The sequence below is a fragment of the Zonotrichia albicollis genome, chromosome 13 (genome assembly GCF_047830755.1).
Source record: "Zonotrichia albicollis isolate bZonAlb1 chromosome 13, bZonAlb1.hap1, whole genome shotgun sequence".
In the NCBI taxonomy this organism is placed as follows: domain Eukaryota; kingdom Metazoa; phylum Chordata; class Aves; order Passeriformes; family Passerellidae; genus Zonotrichia; species Zonotrichia albicollis.
The window spans coordinates 12,805,318-12,832,714 of record NC_133831.1 but is presented as its reverse complement, the minus strand read 5'-3'; the positions used below and the strand labels follow the sequence as shown (position 1 = coordinate 12,832,714).

The 27,397-nt window shown below is 43.0% G+C and overlaps 1 protein-coding gene across 2 annotated transcripts in view; it reads right to left on the bottom strand.

The window, feature by feature from the left end:
* Positions 1-27,397, bottom strand: part of GARRE1 (granule associated Rac and RHOG effector 1) — a 62,111-nt gene that overhangs the window by 10,247 nt on the left and 24,467 nt on the right. For both annotated transcript variants that reach the window (XM_074551059.1, XM_005492532.4), the window contains exons 2-10: positions 22,264-23,586; positions 14,946-15,152; positions 12,535-12,675; positions 12,182-12,277; positions 11,897-12,058; positions 10,796-10,954; positions 6,333-6,430; positions 4,314-4,439; positions 2,863-3,842 (exon numbers count right to left, since the gene is read on the bottom strand). In XM_074551059.1, the coding sequence (XP_074407160.1) occupies positions 2,863-3,842; positions 4,314-4,439; positions 6,333-6,430; positions 10,796-10,954; positions 11,897-12,058; positions 12,182-12,277; positions 12,535-12,675; positions 14,946-15,152; positions 22,264-22,752 (2,458 nt within the window). In that variant the 5' untranslated portion in view covers positions 22,753-23,586. The remainder of the gene's footprint in view (positions 1-2,862; positions 3,843-4,313; positions 4,440-6,332; positions 6,431-10,795; positions 10,955-11,896; positions 12,059-12,181; positions 12,278-12,534; positions 12,676-14,945; positions 15,153-22,263; positions 23,587-27,397) is intronic.

The following is a 27,397-nucleotide window of genomic DNA, read 5'->3' as shown; positions in this document are numbered from 1 at the left end:
CAGAGTGCAACATGGTTTCCAGCTATGTTGTGATCCTGCTCACATCATCCTGGAACACAAGAGCACCAAAACTGCCTTCTTCCTATGAGACAATTCTGAAAACATTCGGATTCTGACTACAAAATATCTCAAAATAAGAATTATATTTAAAAAAAAAATCAGTAATTTAAAAATTCTTCCATTCTCAACATGCTTTTTGTGTCCCAAGTATCCAGTAAGAAATAAGCACACTCTTGAGCAGACACAGCAAAAGCCTCAATCCAAAAGTGTTTCAAATGCTCCCTGATCAGAGCAAGCAATTGCTGTATTCAAAAGACTGCTGATAATGAGTCACTAACTGAGTTTCCACAGCTTCTCTTGACTTTTTTTTTTCTTCTCTGAGAAAAAACTTGGCAATCTGAGTGGATTTATGGAAAATGTCTAGACTAAATGCACAGTAATTGCAGTGGGAAGTACTGAGCTGCTGGCCTGCCAGTCTCAGCTGGAGATGGAGTGAACACTGAAGAACATCCAACAGTCCTGCACAGCTCACAAAGCAGAAATATTTCACCTGACACCTCCCTACATTCAATTATTGCATTTGGAAGATATGTTTCCTTGTTCTCATTTGGCACATCCAGAAAAGACCTCCATAATGTTTTGCTGAATGCAAATGAAAAAGACAATGAAGAAAACTTTGTTTCTCTGCCTCCTTTCCTAAGCAAGGGCTATCTGAGAGCTACCTAGGAACAAAACATCCCCACTTGTACTTGTTCTCAAATACCTTTATGTCTATTTAAGATGAGGCTGGAAGCCAGACAGTTCCTCAGATCTAAGAACAGAGTCTAGATGGATTCTGAAGGACATCCAGGCTTTTTTACCTGGGGACAGCATTAAGTTCTAAAGTGCTGATAATATTCAAAATAGAAGCTTATGTTAATTTTTACCTCACTGAAAACATCAGGTGAACAGGTTTTTATCAGATAGTTTTTTACTCCAAAAGATTGGAGTTACCAACATTCCTTCTATTAGTTCTTATTGCAACATTCCTTCATCAGGTTCTTAGTGATGACTGAAGTCCTACAAAATACATTGTCGGGACTAGTTAGGCTTCAGCATGAAAAGCCATAAATTTCAATTTTATAAATTCTTAATCAGCAGTTTTGCATCTGAAGAGAGATACAATTTTCAGACTCTAGAAGTATTTATCAAAAAAGTAATGTGTTTTGTTTCAAATGAGAAATGTACAGTCCTAGGAAACCCTGGAAATGAAAAACAGTGTTCTGGTTTACAGCTTTTTGTACAACACTGAAGCTTAAAGTGTAAATTTCTACACCACAGCTCAACCTGGCAAGTTCTATGAAGAAAAGTTCTTTCTAGTGGAAAAGTATTCAGTTGGAAGGATTTTTGTTTGGTTTTTGTTTTTTAAACACCATATCTGTGAAAAATACTGGTTTTACTTATCACTACAACTGCAGAAGTGTGTATCTTAATCCACTGAGCACCATTTATGGACCTTGAGTAAGTCACCTTTTCCAGTACCACTTTCTACATCCCTGACATTCATCACATGGAACAACACAAGGAGTTTTTTGTACAGCAAAAGGAAAATACTACAGAAATAGAATGGGAGAATGTCAGTGCTTTGCATACCTGCTTTATTTTCCCACACACTGGCTTAGTGCTTGCTGAGAATAATTCTGTCCTTCCTTAGAGGCTGTGATAATCCTTAAATCTATACCCTAAGTCTGTTTAACTAAGATGATGCTAATTCAGACTTACAGTTATTAGGCAACAGTGTAACTTTGGTGGCTATTTTTGCCACAGAAACTCCACTAATTAATCAAGTAAGTTGACAAAATAACTATCATAATTATGAGTCAAAGGAGCTGGTTTGAGACACCCACACATTCCAAACACAGACAGTGCAAATGAGAAACTGAGCAAATGAGAAACCGAGCTCTGCTTTGATAAAAGGTTTCCCTGTTCTCTGCTCCTCCCTCAGGCAGCTGCCATAAATGCACACTCCAACATTCCTGCAGCTGTGCTCCAGGCCAACAGAAGTTACATTTACAAGGTAGCAGCTGTGAAAGTTGTTCTTAATGCCACCATCAGAATCACACAGTCACAGAATATCTGAGTTGGAAGAGACCCACAAGGATCACCAAGTCCAGCTCTCAAGCCAATGACCCACGTGGGGATTCATCTCTTAAATTCCACATTCAGTTTCTTGGTCTGTAGATATTTGTTTATGACTCTAAAATTTTATCTCAATTCACCTATATTTACAATTTATTGGAGGTCCAAACACATGTGGCAAACCTCATGGCACTTGCTCTTCAGTCTCTAACCCTTTGACATCCAAACTTTTCACTGCAGAACCAGCTGTGGAACAGGAACCAGTATGGCTCCCAGGGAAATGGGGAGCAATGGATGGAAAATGTGGGGATATGGGAAAGATGCAACCCAGCTGTATCTCCAGGTTACAAGACTGCTTAAGAGCAGGAAGAATAATTTTGAGGAGAGGGAACACACCTGAGTTCAAGAGTTTGATTTTGAACAATTTTACAAACTAAGTATAGGAGGAACATCATCTGTGAGTATCTTTTCAGTACTCTGGTGTACTCCATATGGGAAAGGTCAGACTACTACAAGTGGGACAAGAAACAAGGAATTATTTCCCATGCTTACTTATTAATGAGAGTTTTAAGATCACCTTGTGTTAAAAAAAGCAAATTAGCACACACACAAATCCCTGCCTGCACTGGTCAGCACCCCTACATCCAGTGAGCACAGGGAAATGACAGTTATTGCCAGCAATATTCACAGAATTCTCTTACAAAGAACTCTTGCAAAAAGCATAATAAAGGAAAAGACACACACCTGCAGGGTCAAAAGGCAGGATTTCTCCCAACATCCCAAACACTCCATCAGTTTGGTCACGATTTGGCCAGGTGTTGTTTCTAGGTCCTTGTGGTTTCTGTCCTAACATCTCTGCCATCATATTGTCCATATAGGTGCTCACAAGACCCAAGCTGTACAAATCAGAGCTTAAATCTGAAAAACCAGGATTGTTCCACTGATTTATATGAGACAACCCAGCTCCAACAGCCGGAGCTTGCTGCTGTGAAGAATTACTGAGCCATTTGGCAGGTACACGTTGCTGTGGTCCAATAGGTTGAAGCAGGTGTTGGTAATACTGCATTTGCTGCTTTTGGGACTGCTGCTGGGACAAGCCTTGCTGAGGAGGATGCAGCGGGGTGTGAGACATAGACTGTGGCTGCTGCTGAACCGCTCCCGACTTCTGTTCTGCTGCTGTAGAGGACGCAACAGAGTTCCTTCTTTTCACCATCGGAGAAGTCTGCTGGGATTTGCCCATGTTAAAACCAGACAAGAAATCTATAACATCCTGCATTTCTTGGTCAGTTGGTAAATTCATACCTTTGTCATCCTTGCCATCATCTGCTTTGAAGAAGCTGTCCCGCCTCTCCCCGAGGAAGCCGTTGACCAGCGGGCTGGCTGAGCTCTGCGCTGCCTGCAGGCCATCGGCGCTCCGAGGGAAGCTCCCCAGGCTCAGGATGTTCTGCAGCCGTGCGTCCATGGCCGAGGGCATCTTAGCCTTCTCCTCTGAGCTGGAACTTATGAAGACGTTTTTGGAAGGTGTACTGGGGATTGAGTAACTCCCTGTGTTACTTGTACTGGTGCAGGAAGTTTTTTTTGTAAACCGTGAAGTCAGTTTGGAGAATGTCTTTTGCAGACCCCCTGAAGATTTGCTTCCATTCCCCGCTGGCATGTCAACCTGGCTCCCAAACTCTGAGATTTCACGCTGTAACTGGATCTGGATACAAGGCAAAGCTTGCTCCCTGCATCAAAAAAAAACATGGATGTCAAACCACCTGAAACATAACTGAGTTTGTACTTTGGGGCAAAACGTGTATTTCGGTGATAGCTCAAGAAAGAAACAACACCAAAGACCACCAAGTCCACCAGCTACTTCTTATGGTAACAAAGCAAATTATTCCTCATATTTGCAATACTTTCCACTCCTTAAATTTTAGTTGTGCTTCAAGACCTCAATGGAGACCGATTTAATATAAATCAAGTGTTTTTGTAAGAGAGAAGCAAATACTTTCTAACCCTTGGATATGCGCTGGTTTGGTTTTCAGCAGTCTCCTGTATCTCTGGATGTACCCAGAAGGTATCTGTGGGGATTAACAGTGCTTCACTCTCAGTGTGATTCCTGTTTTCCCCTTCTGATGAGCTGGCACTATCAAACCCCTCAGCACAGATTATTCAACGACGACAGCTTAGTTTGAACTAGAAAAGAGATGTACCTTCCTTCCTTCCACCTGTGTATATCAAACACAGCAGTGTAGAGCACATCCACCAGCCCCAAAGTCTTCTCTGGATCCAGACTCCTCTGTAGCAAAGACATTGTTGCTGGATCTTCTTTCAAACACCTGTCATCATTAAGTTTAAATTAGAAATCACAATGCTTATTTTTTGACATTAAAGAATTCTACCACATCAGCCAGAATACAGAAAGCCAACTGCTGCACTCCAGCAATGAGGAGAATACAGAAGGCCAATTGCTGCACTCCTGCAGAACACATGGGAATGCCTGGTGGCTCCTGGGCTGCAGCCTGAGCTCTGCGTGCCGTGGAACACAGAGCTAACCTCACTGTGAGGTTCAGCAGTACAGTGTGCTGAACTCATCACTGACAAGAGCTCTTTAGCAGGAACAGCAACAAACACAGAACACTCAACGCCCCTTTCTGGAACATGGCAGGAGCCTGACACAACTGCACACAAGCCAAGAGCCTGAGCATGGCAGGGTCTGCATGGTGATGGCTCCCACATCCCCCAGTGCGGGGCAGGCGATGGCTCCCACATCCCCCAGTGCTGGCTCCCACATCCCCCGCACATCTCCCAGCGCGGGCCGGGGGTCCCTGAGCGGCTCCGGCGCTCGGGCCGTGCCCCCCGCGGTGCCGCCCAGCGCCAGCAGGCGGCGCTGCCCCCGGCACCGGGGACATCCCGGAGCTCCGGGACACGGACAGACAGACAGACAGACAGACACACTCTCTCACAGACACTCTCCTTCCTTCTTCCCCTCCCCTCCCCCCGGGACACTCCTTCCTTCCTTCCCCCGGCAAACAGCACCAGGACATAACACCACACACGCACACATACATTCCTTCCTTTCCTCCCTTCCCCGGGGACACAGCACGGGGACACTCCTTCCTTCCTTCCTTTCCCCGGGACACACACCATCCATGCATACATCCATCCCTTCCTTTCCTCTCTTTCTCCCCTGCCCCGGGACACTCCTTCCTGCCTTGCTTCCTTCCGCACACAGCACCGGGGCTCTCCTCCCCCCGGCCGTGCCAGCAGCACCATTAGGAACAGGCTGTCTCTGTAAGGAGTCCTGTGAATCAAATGTGTTGTACTGAAACTCCTAACACTGTCTTGTTACAGACACATTTTATGAAAAATCTTTTTTTTAAGATTTTTTTCTCTTAAGAATCTGAGAGGCCTCAGGAACAAAATCTAAACAATGATTATTTGCTGCTGTGGAATGCAACAGGTGCATCTGGGATTGGTCTCATGTGGTTGTTTCTAATTAATGGCCAATCACAGTCAGCTGGCTTGGACTGTCTCGGTCAGACACAAGCTTTTGCTATCATTCTATTTTTTTGCTACTCTTAGCTGGCCTTCTGATGAAATCCTTTCTTCTATTCTTTTAGTATCGTTTTAATATATCATAAAATAATAAATCAGCCTTCTGAAACATGGAGTCAACATTCCCATCTCTTCCCTCACCCTAAGACCCCTGTGAACACCATCACACTGCCTCCTTCCCAGTTAGAGACCAGAGCTGCCATTGCCTCCTGCTCCCACTGCTCTCCCAAGCTGCAACCAACCATCCCTTGCCAGGCAGACACTGAACTGGCAGGGACAGCATCTCCTGGAGCCCACAGGTCCATGGCTCACACCAGCACCCAAAGCACAGCCCAGTGAAGGAAGAGCAAAGGCTCTCACATAACTCAGCCAATTCCTGGCCTCCCTGAGCTCCAGCTGGGACCTCCCAGGCTGGAGCATGACACCAGTACTGGCAGATTATTATTTTTGAAACTTTCTCTTTTATCATCAAGCTTTTACATTTCCTACAAGTCTCAGTGCCCCAGCACTGCCTCTCTTGCCTTGCCTCCTACAGAGGAGCCTGTCAGCAATGGAGGTGTTCAACCAGTCCAGCAGAGGAACTTAAGGAAGCTGTGCCATAATTATGCACGTTCTCTCTTCCATTTGTAACAATTTTCCCCAGTCACAGTCTGAAATAGAGGATTTTTATTTACCACGTTGATGGAACTTGCACCACAATTCTTGATCCTTCTAAACTTATCTGAGGAGCATAGGCTTCTTTATTTTCAATCTGTGCCGTGTCCACAACCACCTAGCAAATAAAATAAAAGGGGAAAAATTTAAGAATTAGTTATTTTATTACCCCTGCAGTTAAACTCTAATAATCTCCCCTCCCAGTCATGCTACACGTACCAAAAAAAAACCAAATAAAAGCAAACCAGCTCATGACATCATTGTAAATTTACTTCTATTTTAACATAAAATTAGTTTAGTGCAGAAACCTGTATTTCAAGGACTTAGTTCTTCTCAGTTACACCCTGTAGTAATGCATCACTATGTTGTTACCATCTGCTCCACCTTCCTGCTGGCAGTTCTCAGTTCTCAGTATTTTTGGGAAGTTTAGCACAGTTACTACTTTAGGAGCTCCCAAACACCTACTCAGCAAAACGCTTTAAATCATTTCACTGTAGTGCATGGTATGATATAGACAGTAATATCCAGCCAGAAACCCTTCAAAATTCCTTACACAACTTCCCCTTTAAAGGTTATAAAATCCCACACCAACATTTCTCTATTCCACTTAATGAAACTGTACCATTATTAATTCCTGATGAAATAAAGAGAAGTGTTCAGTTTGTTGGACCCTGAGCCACCTGTAAGATGTCATGAAGACATGAAGAGGAAAATCTTAAAAACCAACCCTGTGTCATGAACCTTTCTTTTTAGACAATGGAAAAGGAATGGATTCACTTCAGCTTCATTGAGCCTTGAATTTAGTGATAGTAAGTTCCATATTTGGCTCATGCTTTCTGTTGTTGTCCAGGCTGTGTGGGTTGGCCTTTTTGATCATTTCCATAATTTCCTATTTTGGTCATGCTGAAACAGCAGCTTTTTGGCAGCAGTCAGCAGTTGTGCTTCAGTGGCTGGCAGATCAGCTGCACCATTTATCCCTGAAATGCCAAAAGTCCCCTGGTGTAACTCAGCCTCAAGGGACATTACTGACTTTGTTGTCATCACCCAGCCTACACCAGGTGTCTGTTACTGGGTATGAAAAAATGTGAAACAAAATGCTGAGTTTCTTCTCTCACTTTAACGAAACCATCAAATAACAGTTGAATATAATTATTTTCCACCTTTCAAATATTTTAGCATAAGGCTTTCCTTCTCCTTCAGTTGACTCTAAGCCCTTGCCCTGGTTTATTCAATTTTAAACATGTCTAAGCATGGTGACAAAAGACCCCACCATCACCCATCCCTGAAAATACCTCTCATTTTGTAACAGGACAATTCCAGCAGTATTTTCTTGGTGTTTGTATATTTTAGTTTTATTTAATTTGGTAACCTCCAATTCAGGGGTAATTTATGACTGTGATAACACTTAATAACTGTTAACAGATCACTCCTCATAACTGTGCTAAGGAGAAATGAACTCAGGAGTGATTGTTATCAACTCCCAAGAAAAACACAGTTTGCACCTGAGACCTGAGGTCAGGTAAAACTCTGATTTGTGCAGGCCTGAGTCAGGTTCTGGCTGTGGTGCATGGTTGGTGCCCATGGTCCAGGCTTTGTTTGGGGTGTTCCTTCCCCTTGTTTCTTCCCTTTGCAAAAAGCTTCACATTTCTCAACATCTGTCAGAGTCAGGAATCTGGGATTTAAACTTTGCTAGGTGATTTAGTGCTCCTGCAATGCATGGTGGTGTTTGCTATGCCTACTTGCACAAAAAAAAGTTTTATCTGCTAACCTCTGCATGAGGCCAATTGGAAGTTTTATTTCTGCTCATCCTCTGAATTCAGCTATTTGAATGTACATTATTTTTATTCAAACATGCAGATTTCATCAGCTGACCCAAATCTCAAAATGCAATTCATATTATATACAAGCTAAGGTAAGAACTGAAAATCAGCACTTCAAATTATTAATGTTAAAAAACTACAGCCTAAAATAACCAAACAAACTAAGTCACAACCCATTGTGCTTTCCACACTTAATGAGTCACTTCTTAAAAGGCACAAGGGCACACAAAAGGCACAGGATAGGCTAAAAGCAGTGAGACTGCCTAATAATGTTTTTTCCAACTGGGCATTTAAGACACAGATGCACACAATTCTGAATGAATGCAGAGAACCCAGGATCTGAAAGCAGCACAGCAAAGCCTACATAACCCTGTGCCATGACTCATTTATCTGCCTCCTTCACAAAATAAACTTCAAATGAACACATCCTCCCTCCCGCCTGGTGGTGCTTGGAGAACAGCTTCCTGTACCTCAGACATGCATTGTTCTTGTTGTACAGGTGCTTCCTCTCTGCCTTCCACCCAAAGAACCCTTTAAAGACCCACAGTACAATTTCTTGTCTCTGCATGAAGCTACATACAAGCAGAACTGGATGTTGTAAAAAAAAGATGGCACATAATTTATAAAGAAAAACCTCAACCCTCATTCCCTTCTGAACTGTAACAAATCCAAGAGGGAACGAAGCAGAGCAGGCTTGCAGGTCCTCTGGCATGTGCACAGCTCATGATGTGCCTTTGAAGAGAGAAGCCTGCTACTTTCAGAACCTGATTTTCATGCAAAAATCTCTGGAGACATTCAGGATTGAACACAAGTGAAACTCCACAGCTCAGCACTGCCATTTGGGAGAATATGTAAGCAAGTTTTACAGTGACACTCTCCAAAAGTGATGACAAACCTGAAGAATGTCAGTGCTCCCATTAGCAGCAGGTCTAACTCGTTCTGTCTAGACTGGGGGACACCAGATTTCCAAATTCCTGACTCCAAAAGTGCCACTCCTGAACCCCCCCGGGGCAGGAGCTGGGTGTGCACAGCACTGAAAGCCCTGGAAGGAAATGGAGGAAGGTGCAGCATCCTGCCAGGCTCTGCTCCTGCAGACACTCAGGAGCCACAGCTGCTCACACACAGCCCTCCCAAGGGCTGCTGAGAATCTCCTTCCTCCCTGGCCTCATTTCCTGCACCTCACTGCTGATCCCAGCATCCCACCCAACTGTGGCAGCTGAAGGCACAATCCCATTTAACCCTATCCTTTTGCCAGCCCTCCTTCTATTTATTAGTATTTAATACACATTTTCTTTCAAAACACCAAAGCAGAAATTTGATAAATCCTGTTATTCTACAGTTTCTCTGTCCCTGCAAAAACAACACCACCTTCTTGTGGCTCCTGTAAACCTTCTCAGCCAAAGCAGTGCCCTCCCCTGCCCTCAGCCCCTGTGTCTTAGTGAAGGAAGGACTGACAGCAGGGGCACTGCTGTCCTGACACTCATGGTCTGCACCTCTGATTTTATGAATTATACACCACCATTATACGAACAGTCAGCTGAATTCCAGTGTAATTTCAATCTACTTCTCTCACAGGTATTTACTATTAAGGGACTATATAAGATCTGATATCTAGCATCAAAGGGATACTAAAGCAGAAATATCTGGCAAATTCATCATTCCAAATTTATCATTCAACATTACTGGAGAACCTTTTAAAAGCACATGGTTTAATTTGCTAGGATGGCAGGCCTAGGTCACCTAACCAGCTGGGTGATTTGTCTGAAAAACAGACTTAAAAATATGCAGATATTTGGGTCCTTTAATCACAAATTAATTCCAAAGCCCTCATAGTCCCCCATCAGCAATGAACCAGCAAGCAGCATTTAACTCACTGTAGGTTCAACACAACTCAAAGAACACTTGACAAAACTATCACAGGCTACAGTGATACATCCTTGCATTGCCTTCCTATGCTGAAGGTGCAGCCTCTTCCCCTACTCACAGTAGACCAAAAATCCTACAAGTCATGCACAAACACTTCACCAAGTGCAGAGATTGCAGTCATTAGTCATGGCAGCACAAATGCATTTTCTTATCAGAGTATGTTCCAAGCATCTCTTTTTATCAGCTGCTAAGATACTGTAAATTCCACTGGTTTTCTTCCCCTCAAGAACACAAAGTCTACAGCAGGATTTAACTCTCCTGTCCTCTGCTGGAGATGTCAGGTAGCATTACCTGGGGCAGAGACTTTATGCTGGGCAGGAAACTCAGCTTTCAGTCAAAGCAGAGAGGAAATGAAAAAATGGCAAATTTTGAAGTCAATTTGAGAGGGGGTAGATGTGTCTTTGGGTCTGTTTAGTTTTTTTTTAACATGGTCATCTATAGATTTGAAAGCATTTCTATTTCTCTATGAAGTAGAAGTTTCATTTCTTGTGTTCTCTCTTGAAATGGAGACCAGGAAGCACCTGGTGCATTTTTCTGTTCCTGTCCAACAGGGACACCACCAACAGAGCCCCACTGTACAGGGACACATTTGCTCAGCAATCAAATTAACTGCAGCACTAAAAACAGCAACACAGAGCAAGAACACTGCAAATTCATTCCCCAACTCCCCACCACTAAGCTTCCCTTCAGGGTGTTTGCACAACCCTTGTTTTCCCGAGGCCATGGCCATCACCTACCAGTCCAGCCTGGCCAAACAAGAGCTGCACAGCAGTTTTGCAGGCTCCTCTCCACGTGGAAGGGCAGACCTGGTTGAGCACCTCAGTGACAGGGGAGTCGTCCCGGGGCGTGAGTCCATTGTGGCACCCGGCTTCCTTGATCAGCTGCAGCATTGTGTGCTGCAAAGAGAACAAACACTGTGCTACCAGCAAGGCCTCCAGATGCATTTCTCATTGTTCTACATGCTTCTCAAACTGCTACCATGTCTGCAACCTCTCTGTATAATAGGAGAGTTCCATTGCAGAACAGAAATATGGAAGATTGTCTCTGCTCCTTGGAACACAACACTGCTTCAAAATCATAAACTGTATTTCTGCTCATATTCCTGCAAACCAGTTTAATCCAAACTACAAAAAGCACTGCAAAGACAACAGAAAAGCACCATTTTGAGCACTGATTATTTCTTATTAGATTATTTCTTAATATAAACTTTTCAACTCTTTCAGGAGCAAGGAACTGGGTTTATCTAAAAAAAAGTGAAAGTGCTGATTAAAATTGCTCAAATTACTTCTGAGTAATTTTCCATTTGTTTAGTTTCCATTTGTTTATTCTGAAAATACAATTAACTTCTCCATAATTAAAAATTCTTTTTAAAAAACTGATTCCAGTTTGTAGGATGACATCAAAAGGAGCTCAGTTACAAAGTATTTTTTTCAATTACTCTCTTAGTACCAGGCTGGGCTGACTTGTGCACCTAAGCAGATGAAGGCTCTGATATGCATCACTGGCTGGGGAATCTGCAAGGGCTCACTTTTCTCTGTATTTCTTCATAGCTAACACATCTCTTTCCAAAGAGTTCCCAGAAGCTTCATTGCATCCTAGATCTCTATTCCTGTTATGCCTGTGCTTCTCTCATATTTGACCAAAATTGCTCAGGTGGTCAAAATGTTATCACAAACAGGTGTAGCCCTACAATGTTATCAACATCCTGTTTCCACAGGAAGCCAGGCTGAAAAAAAGCACTTTTAAACACAGGTTTGGCATGGAACTTCCATTACTGTTGTTCTCTATATTTTAATGAATTCTACTCTTTATTTGTGTGGTTAATTAGGAGTTATTACCGTTTTCAGCTTCAGGTTTTCCGCTGCAGACTCATTGAAGGAGATTCCTTTCAGAAAATGGGATCCAATCTGCACAGGGACAGTGGGCAGCTCACACTGGATGGGCTGAGGTGGAGTTTGTCTCCTTCCTGTCTGCTGAGCTTCAGCCTCACTGCAGCAGCCCTGCAGGGCACAACACATCAAACAGAAGGCATGAAGACATAGAAAATGCTACCATGGGCCCAAATGTCTGTGTATTTTTCAAGGTGAGGAGGGATGAAAGAGAGCAGGTTTAGCAGATCCTACCTGCAGACTTGCTTCAATTGCTTTTGGGTTCAAGTGGAAGCCAGCCTTCATTGCATATTCACAGTGACCCAAGCTCTCCAGAGCCACCTTGTAGGCCTGCCATGGGACAGAAATTGAGACAGCACAGTGTGTCAGCAAGGAAGGAAGCACAGCCACTGTGTTGGGTACAAGGATTCACCCCTCTCAGATCTATGGCACACACACATTCATCATGCCACACTGCAAAGCTGCAGCTCCCCAACACCTCTGAGCTGCCTGTGTACACAGTTCTGCAGGAGCACTCCTCCCCTATTCACTCCTTGACCCACTGACTGCACCACAGGCACATGAAAGCAGCAGACTTGAAAAACCACCTGCAAAGCACTGTCAATTTTCATGTTTAGCTCTTTGAGCTGATGTTCAGGGATGGCCACAGTCTGTGAGCAGAAAAGCTGCTGAACTTCAATTCCTGCCAAGCATCCATCACAGCCTCTTTCTCGCAGTCGAGATGTGGCCTGCAATGGAAAATAAAAACCCAGGGTGAGGAGGGTCAGCACTAAACCAGGTCAGGCTTAATTAAATTTCAGAAAAGAACAAAAAACCATGCAGACTTTAAAATCTTCTGCAGGAGATGAGAAGCAGCAACTGGGGGAGAGGACCTGGAGGAGACTTTATTGTAACTTATTCACTTCTACTGCCACTGTGGAAGCAGAACTGATGGAACCTGCACAGCACAGGGGTGCTGCAAGCACTTGGGCTCTGCATTGTTTCTGTTACTATTTCAGCTCCCTGTCAGACCCAGGATCCTGTAACACAGCCCACACCATGGGGACAGATTTGTGACTCCAACACAAACAGAAATATGTTAAATCATGTGTACAAGCACTCCTGTATTCACAGGATGACACATTTCATAAAGTCTGGGTGATTACTGTGGTGCAATTTGAGAAGTGCCACACAATGCTAAAATCAGCTCAGCACAGCATAAAAACAACTTTGTGTAGTATAATTTTAAAAAGAAAAAATAAGCCAAATATCTACTTTTAGCTGTAAAATCCTTCATCACTGAGCAGGGTAAAGCAGGCAGATGTGGGTTATGTTCCACTCTAGGAAGGAGTCTTGCTCTAAAGCAGGATGTCCAAACTGGGGGCTTCTGGTACCACAGCCAGCGCACAGACAGGGGCTCACCTGACAGAATTACTGCATTTCCCAAAGTCAACCTGAAGGAGCACAACCAGTTCTGAGCTACTGACAAAGCATCACCTTAAACTTCACTCTGGAGCAGCAGTGCCCTCCTGCCAGAGAGGCTGATTCTATAGGAAAACAGAGGATTGCCTTCCACTCCAAAGGAAAAAATTGGCAAAGATTTCAGTATTTCACATTCCCCTATCAAAATTATTTCTATTAGGCTATCTAATTATGAGAGAGAGATTTTATATATTTAGAAACCACATATTCTTCTTATGCCATCCTGATACCCTACACAAATACTCCAAATCAGTCATTTCAGTCAATCAAAACTTGATAAATTTCTTCCATTGTTATTCTGGAACTGTGAGAATCTGTATTTTATCTCTCTCCTCCCCATGTATGTTTAATACAGGATTTGATTAGTACAACACTTGTACAAAACTATTTTGAAATATGGGTTTTGTATTTCTGAAAAACTGAAATAGGTGAAGGGGGATGCTCAAAAGGTAAAAAATAAAGCTCAGGCCCTTGATTCTGTGAAGCCAAGTTTAATTTTAACCACAGTTTAAATAAATTTGATAGCAATTGCAGGGCATTTCTAGAAACTGTAGTAGTTTTAAGAAGCTAAGTACATGACACATAAAATTAATTACTTTTATGCCAAAGAAGTACAACTATACCAGGATTAGACCTGTTACAATTATCTGCAATACACCTAAAGCACGCCCAAACCCCCATTTTACCCAGTGAAATAAATTTATGCTGCAGTAAAAATCACAAATAATCCCTCTGCATCCATGTAATTCATTTGCTTTCCTGTACCTTGCAGATGTTAGTGAGAAATGGAGACCTTGACAAGATTTCTGCTCAGGATGAGTAACAGACCATGTGGGCCAAATGAGACTGCACAAGCACATGCTCCAGGTGAGCTGGATTTAGGGAAAACACACACTCTGTGCTGATTCCATTCTATCTATCAGTCTCCAGGTTTCAGCAGTGCCAGGGACAGCAGAAAAGCTCAGAAATCTGAATGTCTTTATAAAGTCCTGGTTTGGGCTGGCAAAGTAAGGACTCCACAGTGTCAGGTGTTTGTGAAAGCACAGGTCCAGAGAGTGGCACATTTCAGTAACATGGTCACATCCCAACAATGGATGGATCAAGCAACATCAAGTTTAACAGCATGAGGACAAAAATGTTAAAAATTACCACAAAGATTTTCAAGTATAGAATAGAACTTGTGCTCAAAATTTGAGAGAAACAGACATTATCTAGATAATTTTTCATCAAGATTTTGCTCTGTTTTCACAAAGACTCATTGAGGTTCTTAATTCCCTCTGTCTGCCTCATTTGATAATAACAAAAATCTGTTTGCACTGTGTGTGTGCTCCTTGTGTACAGCCCTATCACAAAGAAAACTTTACACAGGGCAAAGACAGTGCAGTCATCACATGAGTAAAATGAGTTTTAGTGTCTGAAACCAGCTGTGCCTCATTCCCCCCTCCAAATGCAGCCTGGTATTTTTCCCTCTGTTAGGACACCCAGGCTGACTTTAGGTTTCACTAAATGCCCTGTGCTTACAGCAAGCCCTCCATACCTCTGCTGCTCCTCTCCAGGATCTTATTGCATCTTCCAGCTCATTGGTGGGGCTGACATTTGAGGCTCCAGCCCCACTGATGTTCTTCCTCTCCTGAGCCACAGCCTCAGCGAAGCAGGAGTGAGCCACTGGCTGCACCTTCTGCAGAGCCTGCGACAGGAACTGGAAGTGCACCTGCATCACTGTCAGGAAACATCGCCCAAGAACCTGTGGGGACAAACAAACCACTTCAAGCACATGGAAAAGCTCATGGAAGTTTCCCTTCTTGCTTTTTGTTTGGTGTTTGGGGTAAGGAACTACGTTAAACCCTGATTTTTTAAATTAAAATTATACTTCAGATCATATGGTATGATATTTAACCATTTACTTAAAATAATAAGTGAGCATTCGTTTCTATGAATGAAGGGGACACCAGAATAATTCTGAGTCATTTTTAGTTCTATACTCAAGTTCTGACTACTTGAGGAATGAAAAGCTTGCTCAGTTACTTGGCAAAATCAGCACCAAAATGGGAATAGCATATTATCACAAGGACCAAGTCAACACCAAAACTCACCTGCATAAAGCCCTGGCTGAATTTCTGGTAAAAACACAAAACAGCAACAACAAAAAAAGAATTTCGAAGTGTTTCTTTTATAGAGTTCATCACACAAAGCCTTTAAAATGTGTATTTGACTTTGATTTATTAAAAAAGACTCCACTTGAATTCCATTTTAGGAATAATTCATAAAACACAGAGATAATGTACAAAGCCATTGTGCCTTGGAGCCATTAAATCATCTGCCTTATTTTCAGCTACATTCTTCTGGAATAAAACTCTTCAGCCCCAATGTATGTTCCTGGCAGGACTCTGCAGTCACAGCACCAGTAATTTGCATTTACTGTCTCCTGCAGCTGAACCAGTGGTGGCAATGCTTTTTTCCACTGCATCCAGACTCCTTTTGACATTCCATTCTGGTTCCATCACTTCCCTTCTTTGTACAGGCATAAAATTAAACATTTTTGGTACTTTGACTGACCTCTGAAAGTGGAGCTTGCCTTATTAAAGAAAACAGTCAGCAAATGATAAAATAAAGAAAACTCCAACTTTCCTGGGTATGAGATTAGAAAGATTTATAAGAAAAGTGCAGGAAGAGGCAACTGGTGATGTGAATTATTTCTGTGTAGGAAGAATGCAATTCTCAGGGGAAGATGAAACTAGCACTCATTAGGAATTTCAAGCTGATTAAATTTCAAAGAATATTTAAGGTACAAAGGTTGAAGCTTCCCCAGCCTGGGAATAATGCTCAAAATAAACAAATTATTTAGGTTTTAAATGGCAGCACACAACATTCCTACTTATAACTTACAATGTTAAACAGTGGAGATAACTAAGAACATCTGCTTTACTGAACTTCTATTTTGTTTGAAAAAAATCCATTCCAGCTTTCCTCCAGAACGGGTAAGGATGGTTTAAACTGCTTCACTATCAAAGTGGTGGTGTTTTGTTTGAAAAAAATCCATTCCAGCTTTCTTCCAAAATGGGTAAGGGTGGTTTAAAATGCTTCATTATCAAAGTGCTGGAGGAGTTTTGTGTGAAGAAAATCCATTTCAGTCTTCCTCCAAAATGGGTAAGGGTGGTTTAAACTGCTTCATTATCAAAGTGGTGGAGGAGTTTTTTTTGAAATAAATCCATTTCAGCCTTCCTCCAGAATGGGTAAGGGTGGTTCAAAATGTTTCACTACCAAAGTGGTGGAGGAGTTTTGCACTGTTAAACATTCCCTTTGGATGGATGGGAGATCCAAATTCATTTTAAAGCTGTAAAGGGCTCACTGGGTCAGATTTTGCACCAAAGAGCCCAACTCTGCCTTACCCATCCTGCCCCCCAGGGCTGGGCATGACCCCTGTGAGCCCACAGGAACCCCTGCACACCCTGACCAGCAGCAGCACATGGATGCAGCTCTGCACTGTTACAAACACCAGCAGGGCTTTTTCAAGTTTATTTGCCCCACTTGCCAAGCAGGAGTGTGTGGCTGTCCTCATCTGAGCAGAACAAACACAAACCCTCCAAACTGTGCAGGAATCCAAGCTGAACTGGAATCACCTCAGGTGTCACCCACTGAGATTTCCCTGGAGTGGTGATGTTCCCTTCATTCCTTACATTCAATTCTGTTCCATCATGAGATCTTCAGCTTCCAAACTTGTTGTCCCACAGGGCTCAGCCCCAGCACCTTCACTTCCCTGAGCTGAGTCAGCCAGGCCAGCTTTTGTCCCAGCACAGCCTCACCTGCAGCAATCTCTCTCCTCCTGCCCAGGCAGTTGGAAGCAATGGCATTTTTGGTTCCCCACCAATGGGAGCACCAGAGATGAGGGGTTAATGTTGCTCTGTCCCACTTTAAAATCAGGTATTTTTATTTATTATTTTATTATTTTATTTATATTTGACTGTGTGTCCCCATTCTCCTAATGGGGACACACAGTCAACTTTGGAATACTGCACAGGACAAAATGCACACAACATCGCCACTTTTATTGCAAACAGGGATGCCATCCCATCCTAAGTAACAAATTTTCCTGGCAAGAAAATCTTGTACAACAGATTCCTCACAAGAGAACACCACCAGTAATAAAGCAGCAAATAGCAGGTGTCAGTCCCCCACACTTGATACAAACACTGGCTTGCAGCTCTCCAAGTGCCATTTTATGCAGTAAAACTCTCTTCTTTTTTTTCCCTTTTTTTGGCTATTTCCTTAAACAAGAATGCTCAAAAAGCCAAACACCACAACAGAATTATTCCGTGGTTTCCCCCAAGTGTCCTTGGCTGCCACTGAACTTGTGTGACCCATTATGAGCCAACAACCTTCCTGTACATTACCAGAAGTGGGCAGAATATTATTCATTATTACTGCAGAATATTATTCATTTTTACAGAATATTATTCATTTTTACAGAATATTATTCATTTCCACTACCCAGCAGTTCCAAAAAGTGATCCCATGAACAGAACACCTCCAAGGGAAGGCTCACTCCTGCCCATGGGCTGGAAGCACCTGCAGGCTGAACAGGATTCCAGCAGAAGCTGCAAGGCTTGGGAAACCCAACAGACCCATTTCTCCTAAAATCCACTCAGGATGATCTGATCTTGACAGCTACTGAAGTGGTCACTATAATTTAGCAGAAAAACAATGAAGTGTGAAACATTTTAAAAATAAAAAGCAGCAATTAAAATGTAAGATAAGATTTTTTTTGCTACCAACAGTTCCTCAACACAAAAGAGTTTGGAGTCAATCCCTGAAAATCCCAGGAAAGAATAATTTTAAAAAATAGTTAAATTTAGCTTTACAATGTTTGCTAAGGAAAGCCTACATTTAATATTTACTCAGCTATTTTTGTCTCACAAGATTCTTGTTCAAAAAAATCTTAGGTTATTTCATACACACAAAAATTATCTGAATTTAATACAAAACAGAGCAGCCAAGGATATACCTGGTGCCCATTCATGCTTCCCTTTGGTACAGGAAGGCAATGGGGACATTCCTCTCATTACTGCCACTTCTAAGACAATACACAAGCCCTGGGTAACTAAAAGTAATTCTTTATATTTTGCAGCACTGAGGCTTCTGCAAAACTTCATAAGAGATGGAGAAATACACTTACTTTTACCAGTTTTGCTCCTCCCTATGCATTTGCTTTAATGCTTTTATTAAGAGAAATAGAGAGTCACTGCATTTCCCCAGCTGACAAACAGATCTGGAAAACACCCTCTCATTTACCCTGATTTCCAAGCTGTTCCTCACCCAAGGCACAGAACACACAAGAATTCAAAGGTGTTTGAAAGGGGAAGAGAAAAAGAAGAAAACAAAAACCAGCATTTGCATTTCTGAAATGAAGAAACCTTGGGAAACTCCATCTGCCACCACACTTTGATCAAGAGGAGTCACCTCCTTACACAGCCTGGCAGGCAGCTCTGAACCAGCAAGCTTTGTTCTAAGTAACCATAAATAAATAAATTAAAAGCCTCATCCTGTGGTGCTACAGTCCAGGGTGCACAGCAGTTTCCAGTCCAAATTCAAGTCAGTTTTGTTCACCAAAACTTAAGTTCTCTTGAAATTGCCCTCCATGGGGCAGAGCCCATTACAGCAGATAAAACACCTGAGGAAAGGCACAGCTCTGCCTGGTTCCTGAAGCCAAACCTGCTCTGCTTGGACTTCTCATTCCTCCCAAAACCTACAGCCTTGTTAAGCCAGGCTTAGGAAAACTGCATTTTCCCTAGCTGGGCTCACACACAGAAATCCTCATTCAGGTGCTTCTCATGAATTTGGGGCTGTGCCAAAACACACAGCTCAGCTCCCTGTTCCCGTGACACCATCCCTAAACCAGAGCCCTGCAGGGCCTTGCTGAGGCTCCTGCTGCACCTCAGGGCTTTCACCACCTCCCAGCTCCCTCTCAGAGCTGTGAATTCTTTCAGACACCCACAGAGAAGCTGACAAAGCAAATTCAGATCCACCTGTACTCCCCTCCTGGTATTTTCCAGGGAACAATTCCGCTGCCTCCCACTCTTCCCCCATCACTTCCCTGCTCAGTAAACTCTGATGAAGTCAGGCAAGCCCTTTATGTTTTTCTGCTTACATTGTGAGTTTTTTAATCCTGCTGGCAGTTTTATGAAATGTTAACTTCTCTATCCACCAGGGGGAAAAAAAGCAAACCACTTTTTAAATTGAAATTTCAGCATCAACAGCTGAGTTTTCAAATCCCAGGAAAGCAGAGTGGGAGAGGATCTCACCAGGTCACCCTTCTGTCCCAAGCAAGGAGAAATTTCACCTGGGTCAGTGTTGCCAGAGGCAGGTTTAACCTGTTCTGTCAGCCCTGCTCCAATCCACAGCAGTGCTCCACTAACATCACAAAGGATTTCCACAGCATCTAATGGGAATCTTTCCCTCTGCAATTCAAGTTCCTCACTCCACCTTACATGGACATGAAGAACAGACACTGACATGTTCTGGCAGCCTCTCACATACTTGAGCAATTTTGATTTTCCTTCTCAGCCTCTCTTCTGCAGAGTCCATCTTTTCAATCTGTCCTTATTTCCTGCATGTCTGACCACCCTTGCTCCACTCCCTGTTTCTCCAGCAGTGCTGTGCACCTGCACTGCAGTGTTTGAGGCCATAATAATCAGTGAAGAGTTCAGCTCATGGCTCTTGCAGGTTAGGGTGTGTTAAATACATGGTAAATGTCTCTTTGCACAACAGCAGCAGTGATTTATTATTTCCAAGTGCACAACATTGACTCTTCCCCAGCACATGACTCCCACGAGCCCTGGGACTGCTCTCCAGACCTGCTGCCCACTGGGCTCCACTCCTGAGGCTGAAAATGTCCATTTAAACATTGCAACATTCATCTTTCCCCTCTGAATTCCATCCCAACTGCAGAACTCACTTGGCCAAGATTATTTTTAGTTCAGCAGGTCTCCCAGCACACTTGTATCCTGTGCTTTCAAATCACCTACAAACAAATGCATTCCTGGCCTCTGCCAAGGTCCATTCCAGCAGTGAGCAGCTGCTGCTCCCTGGGCACAGCCACCCAACCCCTGTGCTCCAGAATTCACCCACCCACAGCCCTGAGGGACCCACACAACAGCCACAGGAGGCTCTGCCAAACCCCTACACTCTGCTGCTGCTCAAGCCACAGCAGAGCACAACACTGATCTCATTATACACAAGTGCCCATAAATCTCACATTTGGACTTTTTTCAAAGCCACGTGCAAGATGCAGCTTTAATTAAGAAAAGACAGCAGGAAGGTGTGATGGGAAGTGCTGGGGCAGCCCCAGAGGTGCAGCAGAAGGCCCAGGAGCAGCTGCTCTGCTCAGCAGGGAGCACTGCAGGGCAGGGCCCAGGACAGGGGCTGGAACTGGCCAGGTAAAGCTGGGACCAAAGGAAGATTCTGTGCCTTTGGGCTGGCAGGATGGCACCCACCTGGCACAAACTCTGCTCTGCTCCTCAGCCCCCTGCTGAGCAAACCCTCCCTGGGCACAGCCAGCAGCACCTCTGCCTGCCCATGTGGCAAAAGCAGCTCTGCTGAGGCTCCAATGTGGGAAGGACAGCATTCCCACCCCCACAAAAACCCCTAGAACACATCAGGTGCTTCATCTGTTTTTGCTTCTTTTAATTCAGAAAGTCTTTCAGCACATCTATTATGAAGACTGATTAATTACATAAACTCACTCTTTTTTATACACATTGCTATAGCTTTAAAGAGTGACGTTATGGGATTGTCTTTAAAAACACCAGCCTACAGAAGACATTTATAGCAAATATATAGCCCATCTTACCTCATTCTACACTGAGAACTGTAGTACACAACTGCAGGCAGAGCTGACTGACAAACTGCACCCTCCCTAAGGACTCCATCTGAAGTGGTGCAGCCACAGAAAGCAGATAATGCCTGACAGGCATAAACATTCCCTCTGACAAAGCCACCTGAAACCTGAATCAAAACCAAGAGAACTTAAAGTAGGTTTTCCATTCAGGATGCAGTTCTGAAGGAATAACTCTGCAGATTGCTGCAAAGTGAAGAAATATGTCAAAACACAAGGAGCTGCTTAAAACTGCAGGGATTTATCTGTGACTATCACTTGGCACTGCCTGCTAGGCAACACATTTAGTGGAGGAGAAATATCCAGACTTTCCCAGGCAGGCACAGCAGGAAGCTGGGGATCCTCTGAATCCTGACTCTTGGGTGCTCATTGCCAGCACAGGAACATTGCAGCAAAGTCATGACAAATTTTTACAGCACTAATATCTCACACAGTGTGTTATTTTCCTCTCACAACAGCTCAAAAATATAAAAATGATCTAGAGAGTGATAAAATCACTCTTTAATCAATGAATATGTGGTTTTACTGAAACACTGATGACAACATGCTACTCCCATGTGCTCAGGTTTCTCCTTGGTATTATCCACTCTGAGGGAAGTGTAGGCTGATTCAGAATAGGATGGCATAACGGTTTTAGAAACATTGGCTAACAAACTAGAAAATGGTTTAGAACTTTTGTGTAGTTGGTTCTTCTACAGAAATACCTATTAAATACCCAATTAACATAGATGGAGGTCAGATCTCATAAATGACTTGGTACTTTATCAGTACGTAAGAAATTAAGAGTTTCTTTTCCCACCAGCATCACCCATATGTGATGCTGGTGGGAAAAGAAACTCTTTTCCCACAAATACACAGCAAGGTGGAGAAAAGTTTTGGTGTAGAAGGGATTTTGAAGAGAAATCCAGTTAAGAAGGCACGATACACATTCACATGCCCAACTGTATCCTCCAAGATAACCTACCTCAATGTCTTGGAGGCTGAACTCTTTTTGATCTTTGAAGTTCGCAGCTCCTGCGCTCAGTTCCATCAGCATTTTTGCTATTTCTGGTTTTATTGCTGCTGTGAGTCGACTGGCCGCTTCCATGACATGTTCCTGCACGTCTTTCAGTTGCATAGCTGCCTTGGAGTAGTGCGAGTTCCTGAACACGCCGCTGAAAAGGTCCGTGAGGAAAGTGCTCGTTCGGCAGAAGACGTTGAGCGCATCCAGGTACTTGGAGATTCCCTGCTGGATGTCGGCGATGGGAGTGGTGTGGGAGGCGGGGTGGGAGCAGCCGCCAGCAGCAGCTGGGGACACCAGGGGGGTGCTGGGGGACGCCAGCGGGGCGCTCAGGGTCCTGCCCAGCTCGGGCATTTGGTACTGCTGGTGTTGCTGCACCTTCTGCTTGGACCCGCCAAGCAAGAAGCGCCGCTTGTAGTCCATTTTGCTTTCTTGTGCACTGCAGCAATACATAAGTGAGTGCTTGTCCAGAGAGTTCTCCAATTCACAATCACTTGTCAGATTCCTTCCTCAGGATCTATGTACAGTAGCAGCGCAGGACTGTGTACATAGGTTTCACAAAAGGCATTTCAGAAAGGCAAGCGTCTGTATAATCTGTATCAGCACTGGCAACGGCAGCACATCTGCTGACTCCGTGGTTTCAGTGCTGGGTGCAGCCCTGCTGCAGTTAGAAACTGTACTCAAAAAGCAAGCCCAAGTGTGTCAGTACTGCTCTGTCCCCTGCGTGGTATCCCCTCTGCAGGCAGAAAAGCCAACCGGGGCAGAGAAGTGATCGCCTACAAGTTCTTCAGGAGAGCAACATTGTCCCTTGCTGCTGCATCTACAAAAGTGAATTTTGTCAATGCAAGTAATAGTTTTAGAGGCAATACCTTAATACAATTCTCCCATTAGTAGCATCAGGAAAAGTGGAGCAAACCACCGATCAACAGCGATTATAAAAGCAGTGCAGAGGCTCTTTCCTTGAAAAAGCAAATCCTTATGTCAGCAGATCAAATATCTTCAAATGTCTTGACAGATCCAGTCTGCCAACTCAGTTTACTTGTAGTGTCTCTTCTTAATATTGGAGGGGGAAAAAAAATCTGGACTGTTTACAGAAGACTTTGCAAGTATAAGCTATTAAAAACTAGAGCGTTTGTTATTGCAAGCCTTCCTCCCCTTTCCCTGTGTGTTGAGGTAGTTGTTTCCGTTGTAACTTTAACAAGTGGTGCTTCCAGACTGCGTTCGCCCTCAATTGCAGACTCAGAACAAAAATGCACAAATGTATTTGTAAGGCCTCTAGGTCATTTCCTGTGAAGGGAAAAAAAAAAAAAGTTATACATCAGAGAACAATGAGAAGGTTTGAAAGTTTAACTCCTGCAGTGTCCCAGTTCACATTTCTGGGCACACACTGGCAGCAACACCCAAGATCCAAGGGGGAGAGCTGCACTGAGTTTCAAAGGCTGTGAGAAGCCAGAGTCATCCTGTGGCTACACTCAGCACTGGGATATTTTCTTGTTAATTCTTTCATTGTAGGCTGTCAAACTTAAAGAGTCTGCTTAATCCCCAGTGCAAGTCCTGCACAGTTAAGAACAGCAAAAGGTTATTACTGCAGAGCTCAAGGGGAGCTAATCACATTTTCTAATCTCATCCTTTAAAAATAATTTTAAAATGAAATCAATTAAAACTTTTTTTCATTCACCATAATTTATTGCAGAACTCTCCCATTTATTCTAATAGTTTACTAAGTCAACAGATACAGATCCCTAGTTTTTTGTTTAGTACAACAACAGACCAATCTGCCTGAGATTAGCAGGCAGATTAATCCCACCTGAGATGAGCTGAGAAATACCACATTCATGCCCCATTCCAGTGTGATGGGCAGGCAGCACCTCTCATTCACAAGGTGGTACACGAGGCACAACTGCCTAAGAACCTGACTGCTCTAAACAACACTCTCAGCACATCAAAGTGGGGAGCAAACACAATTCTGCACTGCCCTGCCCCTGCTGGCACACCCTGGTGCAGCTGGAGAGCCAAGGGCTGCTCAGGGCACCTGCAGAAGGTGAGCAGAGCCTGGGCAGGGGGACAGGGATGGGATGGAGCACGAGGTGCTCAATAGCAGACACTCACACAGCGCCAGGACACATCAGAAGGACCCAACTCCTGCCATCAGCCTGCCCAGTCCCAGCTCCAGCCACACTTCAGGCCACTCTCTCCCTCTCCCACACACCCCACCTGATTCTATCAAACAAGGACATCCTTCTCCTTACTGCAGCAACTGCAATGTCCCAGGCACCTGGAAGAATAATCCAGGAACCCTTTCATAAAACAACAAAATGTTCCTTTAGCTATTATATTTGAGCAATGAAATCTGTAGTAATATTGTCAGAATGGTTGGGGAAGAATTTCTTATTTCCATCTGCCTGAACACACACAATATTCTTTCATTCATTCATTCATTCCCATTTTGGCACATCTGTAGGATATAAGCATCCCACAGATAAAGAAGGCAGGACACAGCAGGACAAAACATCCAGACCTGGCCAGTTTCATTCCCAATAAAACAGGACACAAGTTTTTCAGGAAATCATTGCTGCAGATGGTTCTGCTTCAGAGATCTTGAGCAAATATTTTTCTTATTGGCACTTTTGAAAACCTAAAACTCCAAGAAACTCCCATATTCACTTCAGTATCCTTAAAGTACTCCAAGCTGACTACTTACCTCCCTAACTACTTCTCCCAGTATTCACACTGAATGTGTCAAAATGCAAGAAACTCATTAAAACCATAATTTTCTAAGATGTCTTGATATCACATGCATAGCTGAAATTTCTCCTTGTTTGACAAGTTATGGTGGCTTACAGTGGAGAGCATGATTAAATTGGTTTCCTTGATTGCATACAAATGTAGATGGAATAAGAGAGTTGGTTAATTTAAATGCAACATGTAAGTAAATTAATGATTGTTTTTCCTAAGTAGACATGAAATTTCTCATTGCGGAGGAACTTAAGAAATGATCATGAAAGAAAAAGCTAAGAAGGAAGGGTTTTCAAGCTCCAGGGTACTGATTTGGATGAGATTAACAGAGATGCACCTCAGCTCAGTGCTTGTGATTACACACAGAGCCTTTCAGGACCAAACACTCTGAACTCATCATTTGGAATGGTCAGATATTTATTCATTACATAAACCTGCTGCATCCTAAAAGAACATAAATGCAATGAATAGGGGAAAAAATGGTGGCTTATTTTCTACAGTTATAAACAAAAATGACAAACCATTGTGCTTTACTTCTAGACAATTTTGTAGTCAAACTTGCAGGTACTTACTCAATTCTTCAGGTTCAAAATTTCCTTGTAAGAAAACCTACACAGAATCTTAAAGAGGACAGCTTGTCTCTTCAGCTGATATTTATTCAGAGAGAGGAAAGCTGCACGCCTCTACACCAGACATGTGTCTGAATACCACGTCTGAAACTCTGTAATGAGCTCTCTGACATGCTACATACAAAACAAACATTCCTCCTTTTGCATCTTTCCCTGAAAAAGTGAAGTACAGAGGGTTCCCACGCTCTGCCTTCCCTTCCCCACTGCTCTGGGTGTGTGCCCTAAATGTGAGGGCTCCACTCTCAACTGCAGGGACTTCAGCCCAATCTACCTCTGCCACCTAAGGGGGAAAGTAACCAAAGGTTTCCTTCTAGTGATACAGGAACAGCATGTTATCACCCAAAATATAACCTCAAGCTTGTACTTCATTTTGTGGAAACAGAAATACTCACAGAAACCAAGTGAAGGAATTACCAAGAAAATTACTATACCATGCCAAAAGGTATTTTAGTCCTTCCTTTATGTAATCAAAACCAAACAGTGCTGTTCAGGTACTATCAAACACTAATATATAATATATAATATATAATATATAATATATAATATATAATATATAATATATAATATATAATATATATAATAATATAAATATATAAATATATAAATATATAATACATAATACATAATGTATAATATATAATAAATAAGATATAAGATATAAGATATATATACAATATATAATATATAACATATAACTATAACATATAACATATACCCAGCTCCACTACCCTGCTTGGCAAAACACCCCTGGAAAAGCCCAACATGCTGTTTGCATTCTCACTTCAAGGAGTTCATGCCAAATTTAAGGAACTGCTATGAGTTTGGACTGTTTGAACTCCCAGAGAATCAGCTGCACAAGCTCCTCTAAAAATGGCCCCATTTGCATAGAGGAAACAGAAATTGCAGGAAAATGAGAGCAAATGCAAATCTATTCACTATTTTTTTAAAATGTAGCATCCATATATTTTTGCTTGGGTACTTCCCAGAAAAATGCTTTTTCCTAACTTCACCAGTCACAAGAGATTTGAATACTCAGGGCAGACTTTCAGACAAACGGAATTTGGTACCCCCAGTTTGTTTTGGACCAGCATGAGGACTCCAATTCCCCATCTGTCCTGTTTGGGATTACCCTGCTATAAGAGAAGGCAACTTTTTCCCTGAATCAACACAAGAAACTGAGCAGAGGAAGCAATGCTTTAAAAAAAGTTCTGACCTCAACTTTAAAAACTGGCAAAAGTTTGCCTTCAGTTGGTGTTCTTTATGGATTCTGTTGTCCTTCCAGAGAATAAGCAATAAAACACAGAAGAGTAAGATAGTCCAAAACACCTGAGCCAACTTTTTGAATGTAACTTTTCATGCTATTTCATGCTGGTTTTAATTAGATTGAGATACAGACTCCAAATCTCAGGATGAACTCAACACCACACCCACCATTTATGTTAAACAAACTAAATTTAATTAATGTTCAAAAAATGCTAACTCCAAAAGAGACAAGCCAGAGCAGCCAGATTGCTTACCCAGGAACAGCCTGAACAAACCAACCCACGGCGAGGCCAAAAGGCCAGGAAGCTGCCAGAGCCAAGGGCCTCCTGTCAAAAACACAGAGAAGTCTCTCTGACATTTAGAGATACAAATGTGGTGCAGATCCAAAAGTCACTCCACAAGGAAAGGTGCCATTCCACCTTCCCAGCTCCTGCCACCAATGTGTACATCCCACCCATCAGTGGCCAGGC